The sequence below is a fragment of the Anopheles darlingi genome, chromosome 3, assembly GCF_943734745.1.
Source record: "Anopheles darlingi chromosome 3, idAnoDarlMG_H_01, whole genome shotgun sequence".
In the NCBI taxonomy this organism is placed as follows: Eukaryota; Metazoa; Arthropoda; class Insecta; order Diptera; family Culicidae; genus Anopheles; species Anopheles darlingi.
The window spans coordinates 57,478,203-57,500,665 of NC_064875.1; the positions used below are offsets into that span (position 1 = coordinate 57,478,203).

A 22,463-nucleotide genomic window follows, 5' to 3' on the forward strand; every position below is an offset into this window, starting at 1 on the left:
TGGTACTGGAAGTATTAGCTAAACTTCTTCAGCTTGCTGTAACTCTGGCCGACTCCCGCGCCTGGACCTGCCTGGGCGAGCTTCTGGATCGCTTCGTGCGTCGCCTCCGGTTTTACGATCCGCTTCACGATCGCCTGGAATCCGTTGACATCGTCGGCCCGATACTCCACGATGCGCTGCGTACCATCGGGCTCATCCAGCGTGTACGCTCCTGTTCGAGGGAGGGGGGGATCAAGTGAAACGATTATTCCGGGTAACTGATCTCCTCTCTCCATTTGAAGTCGTCGCCATCGTCGTCACGCGATCCGGTTAATCTTACCCTTGACAATATCACCATCGCGCATCTCCCACTGGCTCTTGTGATCACCGGTGAGCGGATCCTTGACACCGTACTCGAACTGATACTTGGGATACGCGTAGTAATCCTCGGGACCGCCGGCACCGCCTTCCTGTGTGGCATCGTCTGCCAGCTCCTTACCGGCATCGACCTCCTCGAACTGATGATGTGGTTTCGGTTCGTGCTTTACGGCCGTCTCGTACTCGACCTGGTGCTTCAAACGTGCTCCAGCGACGCAAACCAAGAGCACCGCTGATAGGAAAAGGTGTTTGAGGAACATTTTGGAGTACGAGTAGCGATGTCGGTTTTCGGTTCTTTGGTCGATGAGCTTCAAAGGCAGATGCAGCTAGTGAACTGATGATACTCGATCGAACCGCTCGCGGTTTTTATAATAAGTTCTAGCGAGCAACTGCTGCTGTAGAACTGTTGTGTTCAGTAGAAAGTGGACTAACGGGCGTACGTGTGGCGGACGATTCGCTTGACTGGCGCCGTCGGGTGTAACCTCAATTCTTGAACTTGACCAACCTACGTACCAAATACTCCAACCATGGTTCTGGTTTGAGGCTTTCGTTTTGAGCCGGTTACACGTGGCGAGCCTCGCAACTAGTTCAAGTAGCTGACCACGGCCACACTCACTAGGTCAGCAGCCGGCAGCAGTTCCATCGTTCCATTCTGAAGGATAATGGCACACAGAACACACACACACATTCTAAAACTGTTGTAGATCGTCTCCGTGTCGGATGGTTGTTTGCAAATTGTCGTCACAAATGTCTGCCATCTCGCAGCAGAACAGAACAGGAGGAAGTGGCCATGATTGACAGTGACAGTAATCGGTCTGTTCCCGCGGTTCACTCCAACGATTTGTGGCTCTGCCGGTGGACGGTAATTGCTCGTGTTGTGTCCAGCCACTGCCCATCACCGTTCGAGCCCTAGGATGTCGTGTAAGGGTTGTGTTGACAGACGTGAATGGCTCTACCGTTGGTACCGCCTCGGTTGTAGCCAGTAAATGAAGATTTCTCTCTCGTTGTTCTTCAAAATGAAAATGGATTTGTGTGGTATTCACTCTCTTGTTTGCTGCAACTGCTTGATGTTTGCTCTATGACGACCAGTGGTGCATCTGTTCCTGCCTGCAGACCTCCTGCTCCGACATTCTTGTCCATGACGTAAACCTGCTCCAGAATACTGGCTAACCTTGTGATGAAATGTCAGTCAGATGTTGCATCATCACCGTTTTTTTATCCGCACCATCCGCGCATCAAGCCCTCGTGCTAACAACAACAAGGCCAACCGCAATCCGGGAGATGGGACTACTGGCCAGGAATGGTAAGCCGCGACCGCACGAGCCCCCCATAGCAGCTACGGGGAGCGTGATCGCATCTTCTCAACGAGGTGAATCGAAACATATTAACACACAGACCGCGGACCACGGACCACGGACACCGGACACTGAAAAGCCAAACAAACGCGATGGCGATGGTGTATCCTCGCGAGTGGCAGCTGCAGGATCGCATCAACATCGCATCCTGCCCCCAGGGGCGTAAATCCGTTCACCGCGGCCACCGCGCACGCGCTTTCGCTTGAAAGGTCAAGAACGCCAACCGACGACATCGCCTGCGAGCCATCCTGCGAGCGAAGGCACCCCTTCCCCACCCATTCCATTTCATGATCACCTTGCGTGCTGCCTTTTGCTGTTTTGTCGGGAAGCCGGAAAGCGGACGTCGGACGCCGTTCGAGTCCAAGAAGCGATCGATCCAGTTTTCGAAGAAGCCTTTTCGGTCCGTCGTGGCTTTTGGATGGCAATCAGGAAGTCTTTTCATAATATGTCCGCGGTCTGGGGCGCAAAATAGGGTAATAAATTGTGGTCCCCTCTCTGTGGCCACTCGCTCCCGTTGTCGCCTGTGATCTCTTCAGCAAATCTTCGGTGGTGTGTTCGGTTCGCCACAGGGAGCAATCACAGATCGCGCAGTGATTTGACATAATGTACGGACCATCGCCGATCGCCATATATGTGTGCCGTATATCTGAACACTCTCCACTCTTAAGAACCGTACCATGGCCGGCCGGCGGTCTGTAAAAGGCAAAAAAACCCGTTCTAATGTGTCGCCTTGCGAAGCGCGAATTGCGGTCCAAGAAGGTCCGCCTGCTGCGATCGTGTTGGGTGTGTTTATGAAGAGTGAAGTGGATTGATCCGCCAGGTAGGCTGGTGATCTCCTGGCAGCCAGGCTCCGGTGTGGTGTGTCCCTTTCATTCGCGAAGGTCTCACTGTTTACACAGATGGGTGGCTACAATGTTTATACACCCTTTTTCCCACCTCCAAATCGCTCTCGCCGAGCGCGTGTAAGCGATTCGCGATCGCAGTGATTGATAAGTGGCCACGGATCAGTTTGCCAGGCCGATCCGCGTGGTCAGTTGGTCCGGGAACAGACGGACACCGGTGACCAGGTGCCGATTTACAGTCAATTGTAGTGATTATGGATGATTTATTGCTGGCGTGCTGGCGGGGGCACCATATAGGTGGCAGCGGCGATCGAGTCGCGGCAGCAGGTTGTCTTGTGTGTGTGCCAACACTCTGGAGACCCCCCGCTAGGTCTAACACAGTTTGTCACTCGTCAAACGCAGAGATCGGAAAGGAGTTCCGCCGTTCTAGAGGTTGTTCTGCTGTTCTGGATCTACATTTTAATCAGATCAATGAAAGCGTCGTCGTGGGTCGCGGTGTCAGTGCTACTGCTGCTGCTGCTGCCCACACACTCACACACACACACACACACACACACACACACACACACACACACACACACACACACAGAGGCTGACGAAGTAGAACGCTTGCTCGACGTGCTCCATAAACCAATTTGTGGTCCGTTATCTCAAACGCACGCATAAAGCGACAGCAGCAGCAGCAGCAGAGGCTGTCGAGACGAAGGTTAACGAAACGAGAGAAAGACTCCCTCAACACCGCCCCGGTGGTCGCCTCGTAATGGCGCATGACCACCGGCGCACCATTTACTCGTCCGTTTCTGTCGTGCTGCCATTTCTCAACCCCCGAAAAAGGTTAAACAAGGGGTGTGGGCCCAGCAGGTGAGCACTAGCGAGGGCCTGAAAGGTCCGAAAAAGACGACTCCCAGATCCAGGAGCCAAGGCGAGATCCAAGGATGCGCCACGGCAAAAGGTTAACCCCTATCCGTGCCATTACCGGCACGCGTAAAAAGGCGCACGCGTCAACAACTCTTCCACCAACGTTGTCACAGGTCACGCCTGTATGCGCGGTTGTGTGTGTGTGTGTGTGTGTGTGACACACGATAAGGTCCCGATCTGACCGTAAAACGACTGCCGGCTGTTGCCGCCGGTCACAAAAACTGCCGGAGCCCTGTCTGCCTGGTCTGCCTCATTCGATAAAGTTCATGTTCATGTTCGGTGGCTCGGTGCTGCGTTTGCACACTGGCGTGTACGATCCGATGCCGATGATAAATTGCCAACCAACCAGAACCAACAACCAGGCCCGGTCCGGTGTGGCCGGCGTAGTTCGTGTTTCAAATTTCACTTAAGCCTCGCCGCTGGTTAGCGAGCTGTTCCCTCCCTCCGGTACACCTTGAAGATGGCATTTAGTGGCTCTCGACGGAGTCTGGGGGTCTGATCTTTCGGTACGCGATGCGTACAGTACGCTTGCTGGCTTCCTTCCGATGAGGGGATGATCGCAGAAAACGACAACGAAGAAGATGAAAGGCGAAAAGAGCGAGTGAAATGGAAAGCCCTTCGCGGTATCGCGGAACGTGACCTTCACGGAAGGAGAAGCTGTAAGAAGGAGGGCTCGCCAGCCGCGAGAACCGACCCAGTGCTCCAGTTAAAAGCCGAAAGTTCAACGGAACGGAGAGGAAAATGTCACAATCCGCTTGGCACGCGAAAGGTCGATCGTCGACTGACCGGCCCTCAGTTCAGTTCGAGGTCAACACGAACGGTGGATCGGAAGGATCTTCCAATTAAGAACAGTACATCAGGCCAGCCCCAGTCGAGGCCGTCTAGACACATTTACACAGACGAGGACCGTCCCCTTCCGTTCGTTCCGGTTTCCGCACGCAAGGCCATCCCGACGCCGACGTCAACCTCCTTATCGGTCCGAGCGCACGAGAGCTCATCATCGCCAATAGCAGCATCGGATTTGCGCCATGCCGTCACCATGCCACGGAGATGGCCACCATTCTCTTGCCTTTCTAAAGCGATAATTCGCGCTTTTGCATACAGAGAGAGGGACACTCGTCGCGTGCCATCGTCCCACTGTTTGCGGCTTTGCGGCATTTCATCGCGACGAGAAGCGCTTCATAATTGCTCTTCTTGAAACTGAAGCTCCGGAGGATGCTCGGTGTGCTGGTGGTGGTGGTGGTGGTGATGGTGAAGAGGCGTAAATGTAGAGCACGTGCAGGTGTCGTGTACACCGAGAATCGCTCTAGCATCCTCGGTTCGAGAACGACGTTCACTTTGAGCGTTGAGCAAGCGAACGTTCCTTCTTCGGTGTTCGGATGGATGCTGCCAAGTGCTGCCAAGCTGAGCAAAGATCGAAAGCTCCTTTCGCTTTCGCGCATCCCTATCAAGCGCGCTCTGTGGTATGTCATCACGTTACCCACACAATCTGTTATTAGAATGGATCGCATCTGCCGCCGAGGACAGAACAAATAGAAATGGAAATCGCTTCGCGAGCGGCAATGGCGTCGCAATCTCTGGTTACTCGATTTGTGTTTCGTTCGTATTTCATTCGTTTTATTTTATTTACAGTAATTTATTCGGTTGAATTTTTACGGTTCCGTGACTCAATTTGTTGAATTTTACTCTGCCATGGCGCGATGGCGCGAACTACTACTAATTCCATCCTTCATCTTCCTTCATTGCCGCGCATCCATCATCCGATCATATGATGGCATGGTTTTATCCGCACTTCCGTGACTCGCGTCGTCTTCCGTTACGCAACGATCCGCTCTGGCTCTGGCTTCCGCTCTCCGGTCTCTGGTCTCTGGTCTGGTGTTCGTTGAACCATAACTATACCCTGCCCTTGCCACTTACCAGAGCACCGACTCTGTGTTTTTGATGTAATTTTTTGCGAAGGAATAGGTGCGCGAAATGAGGGGGAAAAGATTTGTGCGGTCGCCATGTTTGCTTTTGGCGGACGCCCTGTTTCGATCGTAAATGCCTTGTACAGATAGGGACAGTCACTTCCTCTCGCATGCCCTGGTGGTTTTGTTTTGTGTTTTTCTCTTTTAAATCTTAGCTCCTTAACATTACAAATTATTACTATTTACAAACATATGGGAAGGAACGCTCGTGTAGAAGAACTGCCGCTTCGTGGGGTCGTAGTACTGGAGAAGAGAAAAAAAGAGAGAGAGAGAGAGAGAGAGAGAGAGAGAGAGAGAGAGAAGAGAGAAATGGAAAAAAAAGAAGAAGAAAATGGTCAGTTCATAATTGTGGTAGAGGTGTGTATGTTTTTGGCGCACCGCGCAGCGCATATTTTATGTTAATACGTTCGAGTGATTTGTGGGGTGCCCCCTTGCGCCCGAGGTTGCGCTTCTTCTTTTGCCGCATTTTACAACCACACCCTGGTCCCGCGAGAAGTGGCCTGTTTACCACGGAAAAGGTCAGGCGGCATTGCGTCACAAAGAACCATTTTCGGTCGATTATCTCGTCGGCCGGGCTCGAGATGTGAAAACAGTTGTTGTCCGGTAGCCCATTTGCAGCAGCCCCGATAATGTGGCCAGCGTTATTCGTCCTGTTTTATCCGTGCCATGATACGGCATGCCGCGGTCACCTGTCAACTCGTTATGATGATGACCTGACCCCGGTCAAGCGACGAAATGTCAAAAATGTGTCCCGCAACGCACTTGCCTGTTCGGTATTTAGCCCGTTTCCTGGGCTGCCTGGGCCGGCTGGATTTTTGGGGTAAATTAATGACCAATCAACCGGCGTAATGAGGGTAAATTATGCTTATTATGAGTGGAATGGTTTTTGTTAATATTCTCGCTCTGAATATTCGCTTCGGATCTGGTGAAAGCTTGTAATTATGGTACAAGCGACTATCTCTTGTTATCGTTGTAATGTGGCGTGAGGTTCGAATTTTCGAATCAAAAACCGTGCTCCCGAGTCCTCTAGTGGTTATGTAATTCTGTTCAAAACATAACCTTCATTCTGTGCTTCGAGTGAAGAACGCTATCAGAAGTTGGATCGTCGAAGTTTGCGGTACTTTCGCTCGTCATCGCTCGTCGCACGATCGATCGAACTGTCTTCGGAGACCTTTCTATTCACCATTCTAAAATCCAACACACCACCGTGACCGTGCACAATGATCTGGCTGGGCTACCAGCTCGTATCCATGTCGACAATTATGTAATTGCAATTTGATAATCGTAACCCTCTAGGTACCAGCTAGAGTGGTATCGCTAGATACCGCCACGGGTCGATCGATCGGTCGATCGATAGGTGGCCAAAGGGGCGATCGATGAAAGAAAAAAAAGAGAAGGAAAAATAGTCTCAGACACCTTTCGCATTCCCTGGTCGGGGGGGTCACCACCCTTCGTGTACGGACGGGGAGCGTTAATTAACCCTCGAACATGGTCGCGATGCGTGCGCGCTCCTTTAATTCCATTCCGTCCGTCCCGAAAAGCCCTATTATCCCGGGCCCTCATTAACCCGTGCAGCATCCGGCTAGTGGCAAGTGTTGTGGCCGCAAAAGTTGCAAAAAAAAAGTCCCCCAAAAAACTGTCCTGCTCTCACTCTCTCTCTCTTCGTTCGTTGCAACGACCTTAGCGCCCGCCTTTGGCCAGAGGTTGGCCGTAAAGCGCGGAAGAACGCGAGGAACAAACCTGTAGCGGAAGGTTCGTGTGCGCAGCGATTACTCTGGCCGTGCCACTTGTTGGGTCGCGTTGCGCCCATACCCATGACGGAGATCAGCAGCACCACCAGCTCGATGACATAAGCCGATACATGGTGCGCGCACACACACACACGGGGGAGACTTCAAGAGGTTAGAGGCATCTGGAGCGCAGGCTGTGTCTGGTGTGGCTGTTTCAGTTGCTTTCTCCCAACTCCGGCCTCTAATCGTTCGAAACTCGATGCTACAGGTTTGCTGTTCACGACACAGAGAGAGAGACCGTTTCGGTTTACCGGCGGCCGCTGCTGCTGCTCTCCGGTTCCCGACCATTTGAAAGTGTTAACAACAAAGCCCTTCTCAACGCTCGCAGCGATTGCGAAGGAATTGCACGAAGAATGCAAATCCGAAAGCCTTTCTCTTGTCCCTTCAGCCACCCTCTTTTAAAAGGGATGGGGAGGGGGGGGGTCAGATTCCCGGGCCGGGGTCAGCCACAGACAGACAATGTCGGTAATTGGCGAACTGAAAGTGTCGCCTTTAAGCACGTGGCTCCGTTCGCCTCTCGTGAGCAGCAGCAAGTGTGATGCTGAGGCTCGTTACAAATGGTTTTGAATAATAATTCGATTACCGGACGCTCAGTGGCACCCACCTCACCTCAGCCCATGACCATTAAAAAAGGCAATTGAAAACGGAACAGCAAAACGCGCCGCGAATTAACCGGCTGTCACCGGCACGAGCTTCTCGTGCGCTCGTGCGACAAAAGACTTGAGCGCAAGACACGAACCTCGCCTAATCGTCGCACATGCTGCTCCGGACTCCGGGTTAGAAACGGAAGGTTTGGGAAGTCGCATTTTCGCTCAAAAAAACACTCACCACAATGTACGGCATGTACTTAACCTTCTCGTAGGCCTTGTACTTCTTCAGCTTCGCGTTGTACTTTCCATTGAGCTTATCGTACTTATCGTACTTGCTGCTCGCCTGCTGCTGATCGTCGTGATGGTAGAGATCGTTGGTAGCTAGAAGGGTTTGCTTGTCCTGCGTCTGGTACGTCACTTCCGTGTGCCGCGGTACGACCGCATAGTACTTCAGGCCCTTGTTAGGAACATACTGTGCTGCAAGGCTTGGCACGACCTGTTGTGGCTGCTGCTGCTGCTGCTGCTGCTGCTGTTGTGGTTGACTGTTGCTGTTCGTGTTAACTGACTGCTGGTGGTGCTGCTGCTGGTGGTGCTGTTGAGGCTTGTCAATGATTTGACCAGTTGGCACTGGGGTGGTTGGAACGGGAGCGACCTTCGTGGCGTCGGGATTCGGTTGCTGCTGTTGCTGCTGTTTACGCTGCTCCAGCGTAATATCGTTGTACTTTGGGCGCGATGGCGGTGGCAGAATGTATCTATCACGACAAAAAAAAAAAGAAAAGAAAGAGGAGGCGAGTGTTATTAAATGTTTAAAATCACGCGCCAACTGTCATCGGCTTTCTCGCTTTCCTTGGCACCTACCGATAGGGATTCGGGTTCGGGATGTCATCGGATTGATCTTCCCACACTGGTGCCGGTTCCCGGAACGGTGGCTGCGGCACGGGGGCCGGCGTACTCGTCGGTGGCACGATTGGGCCCGTGTTTGTGTTCCAATCTACCCGAATCGCCGCTACACTGCGCGATATGGCGAGCATCGTCACCGCTGCATATGCTGCCGCCTGTGGAACGGAACGGAAAACGGAGCGAAAAACCCCCCGGGAGAAAATGATTAACCAACGAAGCTGAAAGTCATTTAGCACGATTAAGATTCCTGCTTCTTCTTCTTCCCCTTCTTTTGTATGACGAAATCCCCCTGATCCCTTGCACGTCTCTTCTCGCTCCATTCAAGAAGCCTCCAGAGAGGGGATCCATCGGATCAAAGATATATCAATTAAGGGTCGAGGGGTCGCACCACCGCAGCAACCACTGCATTGCTCCAGCATGAATGACCCACCACCATCATCATCATCATCATCATCCTCATCCTCGGGGGACTGCAGATGATAAATGATGCAAGCGTGCTCCGTGGGGCCTATTTTTATCTTTAACCTTTACCGCGTGCTGTCGCGTACCAGTCTTGCGTCTCTGCGAGTGAAAAATGATCAAAACACAGAGCAAGAGAGAGAGAGAGAGAGAGAGCACGGTCCGGCTCCCACGGTTCTTAAGACGATCTTAATTTTCGCGAAAAAACCATCGTTTAGATTGGCCACCGGTGGGTTGGCGGTCCCATTTGGTTGTATGTATTTCATTCATCGTGAGTCGCATCGTTATGTCGCTCGAGGGTTCGCCGTACCATGCGACAAACGTGAGGGGGGGCGGGAATGGTGCAACGCCGTTCGATGAAGAAATTAGCAGATAATATCTTAATGATGATTATCAGCACCGGGACCTCCGGTCCAGGCCAGCCAGCCAACCAGCCAGCCAGCCAGGGTGTATCGTTTCATATTTAGAGCAAAAACCATCCCCTGCGGATTACATAAGGACCGACTGACCGACTGTCACGCGAGCACTACCGGTCACTGCTGGCTGGTGACGCCGGCCTCTCGCTCACCGGCCAGCTCGCCAGCCAGCTCGCTGATAAATCATCAATCAATTAGGGGAATGGTGGTGCTGGTGCTGCTGGAAAGTGTTGTTATTAAGCCCGGTAATAATTCATTTCCCGTTCTTTTTCGCCACTGCGACCGGCATTTGTCGCAGGTGTTGATGGAGAAAGTTATGCTTGATGCTAGAGCATAGAGCGCCTTGCCTCCCGGTCACCGGCTATTGAACGATTGTGCTAAACGGTGGCTGGAGACGCACAGGGCCAACAGCCAACCGGCCATCGCGGTGCGCTGCGGTCTGGGCTAGTTTTATCAATTACAACGCGCAACGCCCGTATTAGCGACGAGGGTGAGCGCGCACGCGCGCGCACCCTGGAACTGCGCGTTGCGTGCATTGCGCAAGTCGCTAGAGTCCGGCGAGAGAGTGTGTGCAGCATTATTACATGATGATGGTTGCTCCCTAATGAGATACTGCGCCCGCGACATGGGGCGGCATTTAAATCCCGACGACGCGGTATGTTTCTTCTACGCGCGCGTGGCAGCTTATTGCGTATTAAGAACCGATTTAAACGAGGGTAGAAAACCGGAAACCGTACTCGGAGCTTTCCACTGGTTGTCAAAATCTACCGAACAAACTGTCAAAGTGTGTCAAAGTGTCTGTTGTTTCTTAGAGAAGCGTAATCCAAGCTGGCGGCGATGATGAAAGTGCGAGATCTTGCTCTTCTTCTTCTGCCTCTGGAGAATTCGGTTGCTACACCGAAAGTGCATTCGATGCATTTCCTGTTGCTGCTGTTGCTACGCATTGCACTGGTCCCTGGGCCACTGGGCAACTGACCTGGCTGGCTGGCCGGCTAGCCGCACGGTCCGGTACGTAAATTGGAGCGGATTCTCGCGCCCTTGCTCGCGGTGGCATGCGGTAGCCAGAGGGCGTAAGACGCTACGCACCGGCAATCACACTCCTTACGCACCAAACAGACCAGACGCCTGGTGTGAGCGATTTGTTCGACGGTGGCGTTGGTGGCACGCACACACGTCACAATTTCATTACTAACATGCAGTTTTGGGGTCTGCGGAGCCACCAGCTGGCTTTTTTTTCGCCACTAATGACCGTCTGGGTGGTGCCATCGGAATGATCGGTGGTTGGTTAAACATTTCCTCCACGCAAAACAAACGCCACATGACGCCACGCGTCAATCGTGGCTTCGGTTTGTTTGTTTCGAATTGTGTTTAGTATAAAACGGGACGCCACTGGCAGTGAGGGAAAGCAGTAGTGCAGCAGCAGTCCATCGATCGAGTGCAGTCCACTCGCGGTAGTGAAGTTCGTAAAAGCATCAAAATGAATAAAGTGAGTGATCGTTCATACGAGAGTGTGTGTGTGTGATCGCCCGAAAAGAATGGTTCTAAAACCCTTTTTCCTTTCCATAAACAGTTGCTTGTGTTCTCGTGCCTTGTGCTAGTAGCAGCAACAGCAGCAGCAGCACCAGCAGCAGCAATAGAGCAACAAGAACCACAAGAGGAGCAGCAGCAGTTGGAGCTGGAACTGACCCCGGAACAGGAGGAAGGTACAGGCCGCGAGGTGGCTCACGATGAAGTCCCAGAACACGAACATACCGGCGGAGCGTACGATTACTATTCCTACCCGAAGTACAAGTTCGAGTATGGAGTGAAGGATCCGCATACCGGTGACCAGAAGAGCCACTGGGAGGAACGAGAGGGTGATGTCGTGAAGGGTGTTTACTCGCTCTACGAACCGGATGGTACCGAGAGGGTGGTCGTGTACCGAGCTGACGCTCACAATGGTTTCGAGGCGCACGTCAAACGCATCGTCCATCCGGTGCATCATCATGTTACGAGTCATGGTTACAGCTACAGCAACCAGCATCTCGAGTAGTGCAACGCCATCGTCATCGATCCCGGACGGATGAAAAGTGATCTCTTTCTTCTATTCTCAATAAAAGTGTTTTCCCAATTCCCAAACTCCACAGCGCGTTCCGTGAGTGAGATTTTCGGCTTCAATGGAAAGGATATTGAGAGACCCACTCCAGGCGCTGTCATCATTTCAGTTTAATCGTTTTTCTACTACTGCTGGAAGCTGAATATTGGCTGATCCTAATCTTTTTCGCTCCGTAAACCCAAAAACAGCTCCGAAATCTCCAATCTCCAGGGTCGTGTTCAGTCACGCTTCATCCATAAACCCTTTTTCCAACGATCATCGCGTCCATCGAGTGTATCCCTCCCGTCTTGAGGGAATTCGGGTCTCGGGCGATCAATCCAAGATTTGCATCCATCAGTGGGCCAGTAGGAACGGGCCCTGCAACCGTGCGTTTATGTAACCGGACGACCAGGCGTCCAGTTTCCACGGTGATTGATTCGCGATCGTTTCGGGATACCGATGACACGAGCAGCAATACTTCAGTTGTGCGCCAGGCGCGGGCGTAGGCCATTACCATTCCTTATAAGGTCCCGGTGGCTGCGCCAAGATGCCAAACGCATGATGCTACAGCAGTAGCAGCATAACAAAGCGCACAAGAGGGTCGCCCACTACACTACGATCGTGCGTGATGGGAACAGAATATCCTCTAACCCGCTACGCGCAACACGAACGCGAACTCGCGAAGCCAATGGCCGAGCGCTGATTAATGGATCTTTGATTGGCCTGCGCCGCGCTCATTCTGCTCATACTCTTCTCAAGACGAAGGCGGATAATGGACGCGAAGGAAGTGAGGTGTGCGATGGTTGTGGAAAAGAAAGGAACCGGGCACTGGACCTGGCGCTCTCTCGGCACTCTCCGTCTTGACTCTTGAGAAGCTTCGCGATCGCCGAACGCGAATCGAAATAGGAAAGCTGATTTTAATCAGCTCAATCCAGATGGTAATGCGATACCGTCTAAGGTATTGGTTATTCCCCTGGCTGGGGGAGGAGGGAGGGGAAGAGTGACCCCCTCGATAACGAGTTGTGTACGAGAGGTACACCGCAGGAACCACGCACCGACCGCCGTTGCGTTACGCAAGCGTCAATTAATTTTTCCGACGAATGAGGGCTGGAAAATGGGTTTAGCAGTCGAATCGAAGCGTAGCCGGTTGGCCTGAGTGACGCCAGTTCGGTTGGTGTGGGTCGTGACAATTTAGGGATCCCGAATCCTCACACACGACGACGACGACGACGACGATGATGATGATGATGTCTGCATTCGCTCGTCAGGCCAGAGCTCTTATTGAACCCAATCGACCCGCATGCATATGCCTTCGAATGGTTGATGTTTTGTGAAAGTTGAAGCCCGTTTAATGGCGCGCGGACATGCGTTTGATTGGATTTGGGGGAGAATGGAGATTTAGTAGTAGCAGTGGTAGGCTGTGGAGAGTAGTAGATGCTGACCATTAACTTAATTATCTCGTTATCTGATGCGCCAGGCGCATGCCGTTTGCTGTTTTTCGTGTGGTTTACGAGGGCTTCGGGTTGAAATTTGACGTTTGCGTAACAGGTTTGAGGACTGGACTGAGGTCTGGAAAGTGGGTCCATCGGAGCACACCCAGGCGCTTACTACCAAGTCCATGGAATGAAGAATGCAATCAAGCACCATTCTTTTGATTGGTTTAATGTCATAAATGGCGTTGCTCGTTCGTTCGCTATCATGCTGTACATTCAGCAACATTGTCACCGAGAAGCGAGAGGTCCGCGAAACCCGGGGCGGCGGCAGGTGTCCTAATAAGCGGTAAATTATTTTAGCAAAACAACAAAGCCACCAGAAGGTACGACTCCCTGCAATCGGTGCTACCAGCTGTATGGTATGCTAGTGATTCCTAATCGATCCAACCGCAAACGGCGGCACCTTCGGCAAGCGGGTCACTGTCACCACTGCCACCGGAGAGGACGAGGTCCCTTTATGGTGAGAACTGCAGCAGCGCGCGAGAACTACACTGTGCGACTGCGCGGTCCAAGAATGAGCTTCTCCGGGGCCTTACGCCATTGAGGAAGCCTTATTGAGCCCCCCAAAGGCACATCGCGCGTCGGCATTTGCCTTCGATTGATTGGTCGGTATAGCGGCTGATGAAGGACTGTCACCGAACACAGCCGTCGAGTGCATGGGCACGCGCTCACCAGCCAAGTCATGCTGTCAAGGTTTAGCAGCATAGGGGTAGAACGTGCCACCAGCGAGCGAACGGAGGAACGCTGTGTTGCTGTGATTTGCTGTCCAATGTTTGATTAATTAAATTTACGAATCGGAATTTGTCAAGGTGACAGGTGTTGGTGGTGGTGGTGGTCGCGGGCTTAATGATAACTAAAATGCTTGTAATAGCCCCCGAAGACCATTGTTTCGCCCTTTTTCTAGCGACCGAATCGCATTGGTGTACACCGGTGCACACCGGTGCAGTCATTAGGAGGCGATCGGAACGCTACTATCTGCACGAAAGACCTTCTGCGCGAAAGATTCCTCGTCGAAGCGATCGTCGGCGGCTTGCGATTCGTCATTTTCCGGTCATCGATCATGCGGTGCGGTCGTGTACGCCAAAGGCCCATAAATTAGCCAGTAGCATAAAAGAAAGGTTGCGTTGTTGCGCTGCCGTCAATGCGACACAAACACTTCGCTCGCTCGCTGGTTGGCTGCCGGCCATTGCGAACCTTATATATCTGAAACGATGCGATAATCGCGGTGCGATTCGCGGTACAGTTTTGCTAAGAGTTGGTCTGCTCTCTCAGGGCGTTGTGCCCTTGGGATACTTTATGAGCTGCTAAAAGTGCCGTAAAAGTGGCTCGATCACTAACAGTTGACCATTGCACGGACGGCAGTTGATAAGTTTATTAGTTTTCGGTAGCCGCGTTTGTCGCGCATGTGGCCGAGAACCCGGACGAGGTGCCAATTAACCGCCGTGAAGTCGTGACATTTGCTTAATTGGCATCAGAATCAGCTCTTGCGCGATGCCTTTGACCCTTCGGTGGCCGGGTGGCATTCCGCATTTTATCGAAATGTCTCGCTACACTCGATTGTGGAATTGGATTAGAAACACTTCGCGCGCACATAAAGTATCTTTCTCGGGCGCCATTTTTTTTGTTTCGATCGATACGAAGTGTCGATCAATTTGCACCAACGGCAAACGAAGGCAACACATTCGCCAATTCGCCCGCCAAACAGCCCACCCCCCGACAAGTTGCATAATCTCGAAAGCATAATCAAATATGGAACCCATATGACCTTTCCACAGCATTATTAAGCTGCAGACGTCGACGACGCCGGCGAGCCGGCAAGATTTCTTGCATCAAGATCCGGCCACAGGTACGGTAAACATTCGCACGCCTAAAAGGTACGCACTGGCGGCAGGCCGAGTAGGCGAGCAGGTCTATCAATCAAACGTCAGCATCAGATCGTCGTCTGAACGTACATCAGCATTATCATAAACGCAGCAGTGCGACGCACATTGACTCGCACCTTCTAATGACGTCTCGGGCACGGGAATATGCATTAAGCGCCGGTGAGCTTCTCTGCGAGAGAGTGTTCTGTCAACCTTTTGCGCCAACGTGACGTCGTCTCGACTTTAAGCCGCGCTAATGCTAATAACTGGCGAATGGCGACAACTTTGTTTTAATTTTAGAAAATAATTCGCTTCGTATTTGCATAACTTGCGGGGGTCCCGTTCGTTGGGTGTTAAGAAATCGAATAGAGTTCGCGATTTTATTGACATAAAAGAACCGCTAAAGAATTGAGCTGTATGGTGGGTGATGGGGCGGGTGGTCTAGACTTAATAAGTTTGCAACACTCTAGAGCCCTAATGAGCAGGCGGTCCGACGATCCGGCAATATTCTCTCCTTTCTTACGGTCCTGCCAAACCGGTGGCAGGCTATTAATTAACTCTGGTTTTATTGCATTTTGTCGACCGGACACGGTGGGTCCGGCATGCGCTGCACGATTTCCATCCGTTTTCGTCCAATGGCTCATGATCACCACGTCACGTCACGTCACGAATCACGCCGTCTTGCAGTTCAAGATCAAGGCTTCAACGCCGTGCTTAAAATCGTTGAGCGTTCTTTGCGAGCGAGCAGCTCCATCGATTTAAATGGCCAATAAATGGTGCTGAGCATCGGTTCGACGTAAGCTCAATTATCTGATCGCTCGCTTGCAGCCCGCAACCGACGTATGTTGCTGTGTGTCCGGTCCTCAGTGAGAGAGAGACCTTCTCCTCCTCCTCTTCCACTGCAGATGATCCACCACTCCGTCCGGTCACCTTCGCGAGGATGATGCGGAAGTGCTCAACGGCGGCGATCTACACAACGACGGCCCGAGGTCACCACGTCGATATCGATGAACGCAGGTATCTAGTGTTTGCGATCTCGACTTTGCGACTTCCCGAAAGTCCGACTACCCAAGGTTACGTCGTGGTTTCATCTTTAACTGTTTCACTTCTTTCAGATTCTTTTCGCCGACGGTGGGAGTGGTCTAATGAGTCTTTAGCTCGAAAAACACACACACAAAACCGAAACAATCATCGCACAATCGCGGGTGAGAACGCAAACAGTGGAGTCTGAGTCATGCGCCGACTCAAAAGACGACTCCAGCAAATGATTCCGGAAAACGGGGGATTGGTTGTAGCGTGAGAGTCACGGATTTTCTACGGGTACGCGCGCGCCCGTGTGTGTCGATGCGTTGCGTCAGCGGCCGCGATGCTTGCGTGCGTTCGGGCCGCGTGGTTGCTACTACAACGACTCATCAATAGAATTACGATTACGATTACGTCGATGCGGCACCGTCAAGCGAGCAGTGATTGTGATTTGCATCCAACCAATTGCCCGCTAATTGTGTGTGTGTAGCTTGTGCCGGTACACTTTCAGTCCTCAGAACGGTGCAAACATCGGCGAACAGAACGATTAACGTTGAACCGGAATTTGTTTCCCCTCCGTGTGCGATAATAAACTTGATGCAAGCAACTTACCAGCCAAAGATGATGATTCCGCCGCATTCTCGAAGCCGCTGTCGGTGCTGATCACGATCGAGACGTGTTGCTGATTGTCTGTTTGTGGACTAAACACTGTTGGAACACTGTTGGAGCTTTCTAAACATCTAAACACTGTTGGAGCTTTAGTTGTGTGTTTCACGCTTTCGAATTGTATGTGATGATGTTCTCTTCCCTAGATAAATGGAATTGACCAAAACAGGATTCACAAGAATTGAAATATATTAATCTTGTTTTATCACTCAACGCACACGAGCCCACTAGAGTCTAGGAAAGTGATCTCCCACCGCCCACGATCACCAAAAGAAGTCATCTCGTTTACATAATCCAATCACGAGGATCACACACGCTCGAATCGTCTCAGAAGGAAAGACTGCTCTAGTTTCTTCTCGTCTCGCGGAACCGATCCTACCCCTTAAATCCACACCCAAACGTGAATGCGAGCATGAAATCAATCTTCTGTTGGCATACACACACAGCGCCAGTCAGCCAGCCAACAAAAGACATTCCAGATCGCCCCTCTTTACGGTCTCAATCATGTCTCAGTGACAGCCATTGCTCGGTTTTTTTTCCATTTTGGTGGTGTTCACCTCTGTACCGCCCCGCAAAAAAAAAATGCTGATTGTTCATGCTGCGTGTCAAAGTTGAGAGCCTCGAGGGGTGTGTGTTCCCTGAAAGGATAGTCGCCCCCGGCAGGATTCGACACGCTGCGGGGGAGCATTAAATGGAGATTCCGTGACGACAAACGGTGTCAGTGTTCGTGGCAGCAGCATCAGCAACAGCAGCAGCAGCAGCAGCCATAATCGACGCCACATAACAAACAACAAAACGCCCCAAACTTGGTGCTCGCCTCTCGACAATCGGCTCGACCCAAACCGCCGAGTGCAGTGTCGTCATAAATTATGCAAATGGAATTGTAGCCACACCGCCACGAGCGGCGAGCTGATCCGATGCTTTCTTTCGTGCGGTTCCTTTCTTCGTTTCCTTTTTCGTTTCCTTTTTCATTTGGCACGAGATATTCGCAACATGCGAAGCGTGACAGAATATGCTTTCTTTCGCATATTGGTCGTTCGTTCCCTGACCCACCTGATCCTCCACACGTCACGAACTACGGTGCCCCGCCTGGGGTTGGTATCGTTTACAATTGAAATTGAAAGTTAAAGGCCCTTGGCGTGGTGGTGCCCCGTATGTCATGCGACGTTCACGGGTGTTATCAACTGTGACTCCTAGGCATGTGGATTGAAACGTTTCTGGAACACGTATCCCGGGGGTGCTTGCTAAAGAAACTATTCAAAACTCGTTTATTTCGATCAACTCACTAATGAGAATGTGATGAAAACTGATACTTCTTAAGCATCTAGAGAGATTTCCTTAATTTCCTGCAACTTATCAACCCCGTGACGTGACGGGCGGATTATGCTACGGGGACGGATCCATTAGAGGCTCGCAGGCAAAAAGGAAAACATTCCACTCCTCGCGCCCCCCCCCCCCCCGGGTCCCAATCGTTCCAGCTTGTGCAATCGCACAAGTCAAGTCTCAAGCTCGCCGCCTCTGCCACCCTGACCTGACCTGCCTGGAGACTGTTTACTTCTCATTCAGGTTGAGTACAGCAGGGTGTGTGCTCGCGGGCCCAGTACGCGGTACTGAGGGGGGGTGCCGGCAGGTTTGTTTGACTGCAAAATTGCACCAGAAAAGGGGGGAGGAGGAGGAAGGGGGCGAGGAGCTCCGCATGAATATGGACAGGTTAACGCAATGAGCTCGAGCCGAACGCCACGGAGTGGAACTCGTAAATTATTGACAACGAATTCGGCTGGATTTGAGGCTCCAGAAGGCTCGTCGCGAGCACGCCTCCCCTATCGATAGTGGAGCTGCATGTGAATGTTAATTCGATACCGTTACTAGATTTGCATAAACGAATCACCCCGGAGACGGAGAAAACTAGAAATGCAAAGCGAAATCACGAGGATGGACGAGTCGGGGCTGGACGACTTGGCCGGTTGGGGGTGCGCCTGCTACACTTGCGTCAGAGTCAGAGACCCAGACGCGAGGCCAGGAGGCCAGACTGGCGGCACTCGGCACCGAAAGCGAAATCAGTTGACAGCAAGCAAGCTTGCGCACACACATATGTGTGTGTGTGCGCGTGTTTCTTGGGGGTGCTAGGAGAGATGCCCAAGGCGCCGCCCCGTGCGTGTATGCAACGGCGGTCATTGCGGGACTCGAGACTTTGTGCGGTTGTTGGTTGCGTCGTTGGTTGGCTGCCGACGACGTGGCGTCGATAAGGACGCGCGATCGCGGTCATCGAGGGCCAGCTAAATCCCCCGTGGGGTTGGCGGTCTCTTCGGTGCATGATAAACATCTAACCAACCACCAACCTCGGCTTGGTAGGTCAGTTGGGCAGTGGGACCATCGTGCGTGCGTGACAAACGGAACGCGGTGCGGAATGGAAGCCCTCTCGGGATCGCTCGAAACTAATTGCTGCAAGCCGATCGCCGTTTTAAGCAAACTGCCTTTTGGTCTGCGGTGGTTGGTTGGTGGTTTGGGTGGTGGTTACGGAGAAAGGGGAAACATATTTATTATTCCTATCCGATGATGCTCTCCATTTAGATGCAAATGTTGGGGCTTGTTGGCTCATTTCGGCATCAAATATTGGATTAAACACGGTCGTTAGATAAGGTTTTTGCGGTTGCGGGAAAAAAATTCGTGCAAATTAGATCGATCATCGCGTTCGATGCGGTAGCCAGGAAAATAAATCCCAAACACTTATGATGAGCGTCGAATGTTGAATAACGAACCGATTTATGAAGATGGATGTGTGGAATAACTGGTTGGGGCTACTTTACTAAAAGCAGCTCGCAAACCGAACTGTAAATATGGAGCACAGGCGTAGTAGGCATCGCGTTAGGAATTATGCAAACCTGAGCAAAATACAATTTGCATGTCAAGTAAGAGAATGGATCTAGGTAGGCTTTCTCGCAACGGGAAAGCGAGAACAACTCGAGATCGTCTTCGAGCTGATCAGCACTTTAGCGATTCACGATTTGCGTCATGCAATTTACGTAACCCCCAGGGGGCGATGCGATTAGTTGCGATTGCGCCCCTCCGCGGCTCCTCCGATAAAGCCGCTCCAAGGGACGCTAGACGAGACGAGAACCGGCTCCGAGGATCGAAACCGGCCCGGCGTCAGATCGATCATCCAAGATCTCGATCGCAAAGTGTTCTAGATTTTCTTGATGATGGCTCCCTCGAGAATCTTTGGCTTCTCTCGCGCTGTTGCTCAACAGAGACTTCGCCTCCTTTATTCCATCTTCAAGTGAAACGATTCCCCTGCGGGGTCGTAGGACGCGCGGTCCATTTCTGTTCTCGGTCATTATTTCATTTCAAGGACGAGATGGTGATGGTCTGAATGTCGCCGTAGGACCCGCGCAGCGCCTTTTACGATTAGCTCTTCACTTGCTGGCGCACGGAAACAACCGGTTTGGTGGCTCAGGATCAGAAGCGACCGTCGGACTGACGACGACGACGACGACGACGACAAGATGCTTCCTAAGGGGGAATGTATAATTTATCTCGCGAGCTCGTAACACAACCATCTTCCTGGTTCTTAGTGGCCGGCCTCGAATATTGGAGCAACAAGTCGGCGCACACATACACTAGACACACACGCACACAGAGGTAAAAGAGACACAGCGGCAGATGGCATTGAGGCCAACCAGTGATCGTCGCTGCGGCGGTGGATAATGGAACACAGCAGCAGCACACCGACACTGACTTCAATTGTCATTGACCGCCTGGCAGTTGATGTGTGGTTGCCATATCGCGGCTATCGTCACTGAACACAGACACACAGCCCCGTACGACCCCGTCAAGAATGTATGTAATTCGTGATGTTTCATTGTCATGCCGTCTCACGTTTGCGATGATGCGATGATTAATGAGAAGCCACTGCGGCCACTGAGGGTGACTACAATCGTGGAAACAACTTCACCGGACCAACGGACACCGGACGCCCACCACCGGAACACATCGTTCAAACACACTCTCGGCTACGCAACTCATTATCATACGCAGACAACGCTGCTGCTGCTGCTGTTGCTGTTGCTGTGGCCACTATATTGCCGTTGGCATTGTCACTGTCCGTGTCACGAAACACTCCCTCGAACTTAACGGAACGATCTGCGACAATCATTAAGCACATGGTCACGGGCGGGCGGGCGGGGAGTTGGAAAGTGTGCCGAAAGATATAGTCGTGTGTGTGTTTTTCTGTGGCTCACAAGAACAATTGGCATTCGATAGGATTGACAGTAAATTCACGTAAAACAATTAGCCATTCGTTCTGACGTTTCACAATCCGGGAGGGCGGTTCTGAGTAGAACTTAGAACCAGAAGTAACGCCAGCCGTCAACTGATCCAATGATCGCGCTACACTCCTGTGCTGCTTCACTATCCAGAGATGGCCAGAACCAAACTGCAAACTTCTTACCGCGAGGGTGACACACCGGCCGGAAAGCGCGTGATAAACCCGGTGACGACGAAAATCGTACTAAAAGTTTCAAAAGCCAGCGAAAACGTATTAAAGATTTGATGTCGCGTTGCCGCTGCTGCTGCTGCTGCTGCTACGGGGGGATACCGAGACATCCCCACCACCAGACGACCGCAACGATGATCGTGACGACGCGATCGCAAGCTGAGTTAAGCAGCTGCGCCATAGTGAGCTGGGAGAGCGACGAGATCTCGTGAGTTTCTCACCGCAGAGCCGGCCGCAGAGCTTTTGACTCCATCGCGAGATGCGCGTGTCGCGTGCCGGGGTCCACCAGACGCTTTTCGCGACTTTTCTCGTGCGCGCTCTCTCTCTCTCTCACTCTCTGTGAAGCTGCGCGGCGCTGGGGTCACCAAATCCATCCCGCACGGCCATTTGGGGGGACGACCCGCGTTGTGTTATGTCATGTTTGTTTATGTTTGTTCGCTCTCTCGCACTCTCAAAGAGCGCTACTGAGAGTGGATTCGGTGAGCAGTTCATCGGTGGTAAGCGTGGAACGATCGCGACGAGACGTGACATGAATGATCGTGACGCGGTTGATCACCAGCAGCAGCAGCAGCATTGCATTGCATTGCAGCAGTAGTCTAGTGTGCGGTTTCCATTTTATGAGTATTTTAAATTCCGTTTTTCGATTGCCAGCTATTACTTTTGTCAAACCGTTTCGCGCGGTGAGGCGGTGGTGGACTTTTAATTGAATTGACACAACCCCTGGGGGGGCGCGGATGAGTAATGCTTCGGGTGGCATTTGAATAACGCCAAGGAGAGTCAAATTAGAAAATGTTCATGCAGGTGAACCTTCAGCCACCGTCGGTATGTTGATTTAATTCAAGGCTATGATGCCGTTTCTAAGCAAGAGGTTTGTGTTTTTCAGATACTGTCTCATCCACCGATGAGGGTGTTCTATGGTTTTATCTCGACCTTCCGACTCAGCGCGTGTCTCTTCGTTTGACCTCATTTTCCACATTTGGTAACACATTTTATATTTGAATTCAATTAATACCCTCATAAGGGATACCTTGCACCGGAGGTACCTGCATACCTTATCGGTTCATATGCAACAACTCAACTGCAATGTAACATTGATAGAGAATTCATTGACAGCTACACTGAGACCACTGCTAAGCTCTCCTAAGAAGTACAACACTTCAAGAATTAACACAAAACTCAACCAGATTCATGCGTAGCCTTTCTCATCTGCTGCGTTTGCTAAGGGAATTAGCGTTCAAGCACCTTACCAGATCGCCTTG

At 51.8% G+C, this 22,463-nt stretch overlaps 2 protein-coding genes across 3 annotated transcripts; both read right to left on the reverse strand.

The window, feature by feature from the left end:
• Positions 1-14: 14 nt before the first annotated feature.
• On the reverse strand, positions 15-655 carry LOC125955646 (adult-specific cuticular protein ACP-20-like). Its single transcript, XM_049686784.1, has 2 exons — positions 320-655; positions 15-211 (listed from the first exon to the last, which is right to left on the reverse strand). Exons 1-2 carry the CDS (start codon positions 615-617, stop codon positions 15-17), a joined length of 495 nt encoding a protein of 164 aa, XP_049542741.1. The 5' UTR covers positions 618-655.
• Positions 656-5,072: 4,417 nt separating this feature from the next.
• Positions 5,073-21,280, reverse strand: LOC125953857 (uncharacterized). 2 transcript variants are annotated; one of them, XM_049683659.1, is made up of 6 exons: positions 21,160-21,280; positions 16,785-16,854; positions 16,659-16,747; positions 8,678-8,874; positions 8,058-8,571; positions 5,073-5,682 (listed from the first exon to the last, which is right to left on the reverse strand). In XM_049683659.1, the coding sequence occupies exons 3-6, from the start codon at positions 16,683-16,685 to the stop codon at positions 5,605-5,607; spliced, it is 816 nt and encodes a 271-aa protein (XP_049539616.1). In that variant the 5' UTR covers positions 16,686-16,747; positions 16,785-16,854; positions 21,160-21,280; the 3' UTR covers positions 5,073-5,604. The 2 variants fall into 2 exon arrangements, with proteins under 2 accessions (XP_049539616.1, XP_049539615.1); XM_049683658.1 differs by having other exon boundaries at positions 16,659-16,854; positions 21,160-21,279.
• Between the last annotated feature and the right edge of the window lie 1,183 nt (positions 21,281-22,463).